The 2,327-nt window shown below is 32.4% G+C and overlaps 1 protein-coding gene across 1 annotated transcript in view; it reads right to left on the bottom strand.

Annotated features, from left to right (window-relative positions):
- The window catches only part of LOC122352587 (ciliary neurotrophic factor receptor subunit alpha-like), a 49,914-nt gene that overhangs the window by 8,629 nt on the left and 38,958 nt on the right, over positions 1–2,327 (bottom strand). Inside the window, exon 4 of the mRNA XM_043250042.1 lies at positions 40–206. Within this exon, the coding sequence (XP_043105977.1) occupies positions 40–206 (167 nt within the window). The remainder of the gene's footprint in view (positions 1–39; positions 207–2,327) is intronic.

Consider the following 2,327-nt stretch of genomic DNA (forward strand, 5'->3'; position numbering starts at 1 on the left):
AAATACATAAAAATCGTTTGACAGCACTTTAAACTGTACCTATCGAAGACTCCTCGAAGCTGATGGCGTTGGACGCTCGACCCAGCGAGTTCACCGCCGTGACGTTGACCCGGTAAGGAAAGCTGGAGAAAAGCTCCGGAAACTTCACATGGCATCTGTTTTTATGAACTTCATCCCTCGTCACCTCCAGGGGCCTTTGGTTGTGTCTGAAGAAAAAAAATAAAGAAAAAAGATCCAACACTTTATAGTCTGAAGCATCATGTCATTAGTAATTACATTTTTAACAGAACATTTCATCTAAAAACGAAAAAGTAAAAGACCACAGATTTTAAATTCTTGGATGAATAAGTCCTTATAATGCGACACTAAGTTATTGTCAGCACTCCATTCCAAAATGCTTGTAATTAGATTTTATTACATCTTAAAATATTCATAATCGGACCACAACTGATTACATGACTAGTCACACAATGGCGATAAATTATTCAAAAGTCTCACTTATCTTTCATTTTCATTTTCCGACAATATCTACCCCTCATGCATATTCAGAAATTCGTTTTTTGAGTTTCGGTTAATGGTCGCACGCAGATAAACAAATGCAATATTTTGATTGATGATCGTTCATAGTGACTCGTTTTCATGATTTAATTGATTGTTAGCTAACTCACAAACTCCTGGAGTTCCTTTACAAACACTGTTTAATGCACTTTACGATGTTTTACGTCACACTTTAAGCTAAATTACTAATTTGCTGCTTATTAATAGTAAATAAGGTAGTTGTTAAGTTTAGTTATTGGGTAGGATTATGGATGTAGAATACTGTCATGCAGAATATCTGCTTTATAATAGCATTATTATTACTAGATGCTAATAAGCATCTAGTTAATAGTGAGAATTGGTCTCTATACTTATATATTATATATATATTCTATACCATATTTTCTTTTTCAATATGGTTCACGATTATCCAATTTAAATCCATGTAATAAATGAGTTAGCAGGAGTAGTCGACATCAAATAGGAGAATAGAGCGATATTAATGTATAATGACAATATTAAACACTTGATTTTTCTTGAACGCAGACGGTCTGCGTAATCGAATCTAGAGATAAATGAGTCTGATTACATTACCCAAAATATTTATGCAATTACGTGCTAAAGATTTTTGTCACGTAATTTAGAACCAGTAACGGATCGCAATTTGTAAGAAGGCACCGGTTGTTGTTGTATGGGAAAAAAATGTAATGTAAATGTAAATAATTTCTGGAAACACTGTTACTCTATTGTGACGGTTCAGTGGCTTGGGAACAGCAGATATGTTGAATGACGGGCTGTTATTCGCTCGCCTCTAGGGTCCATCTGGGATGAGGCCTTATAGCTGACCTTTAAACCTCTTGATATCAGCTCTGCGCGTGCACTGCAAAATCATTTATTAGGTTTTGATGAAGCTTTATTGGGGTTATACTTCAAACGCCTCGTGGCACATTTTCATACATAAATCACTTGTCATGTAGAAAATGTGTAGTCCTGACATTATGCTCTTGTATAATTATGCATAATGACCCGAACTGCTCAATGTACAAAACTTAATGGATTATTAATTCTTCTAAGGTTGTTAAGAATAGAGGTTAATCAAAGTCAATGCTATTTTATTAAAGTCGACTTTTTATTATATATATCTCCAGTGGAACTAAATAAGCCTCTAATAATTTATCCAAATGAACTTTATTATATGTTTATATGTATTCTATTAACTTTGAAAATTGCATGCTGTGACACCGCCTGCTAATATTTCAAGCTGTGAGTTATTATTTATTTATTATTTTTTGTAGCTCATTATAAAATTTTACTGTTATAAAATATGAAGAAAATTAACAATTTTGACTGAATATATACTGCACTGGCCATGCATTAATTATCTTAGTGTTCTTACAAGACATTTTAAAACGTCATATCTCTTATGTTCAAGTTGCATTCATTTGATCAGAAATACAGTAAAAACTGTTCAGCATCATTACTCGAGTCTTCAGTGTCACATGTTCCTTCAGAAATCATTCAAATATACTTATTTGTTGCTCAAAAAAGATTTCCAGATGTTATCAGTGTTGGAAACGGTTTGTTGCTTCCCAATTATGTGGAAACTTTGGTGATTTTTTTTTGTATACAATATACAATTTGTAAAAAAGTCTAATTTAATGTGTCTGAAAGGCAAGTATTATAGAACCTTGCAACACACATATATGTGTACATTTAAATAAGATAATTTAAAATACAAATAGCATATAGATGTGTGCTATGGTGTGACAGCAAAAAAAAAAAATATAAAT

Source organism: Puntigrus tetrazona, chromosome 10 (assembly GCF_018831695.1).
Source record: "Puntigrus tetrazona isolate hp1 chromosome 10, ASM1883169v1, whole genome shotgun sequence".
Taxonomy (NCBI): domain Eukaryota; kingdom Metazoa; phylum Chordata; class Actinopteri; order Cypriniformes; family Cyprinidae; genus Puntigrus; species Puntigrus tetrazona.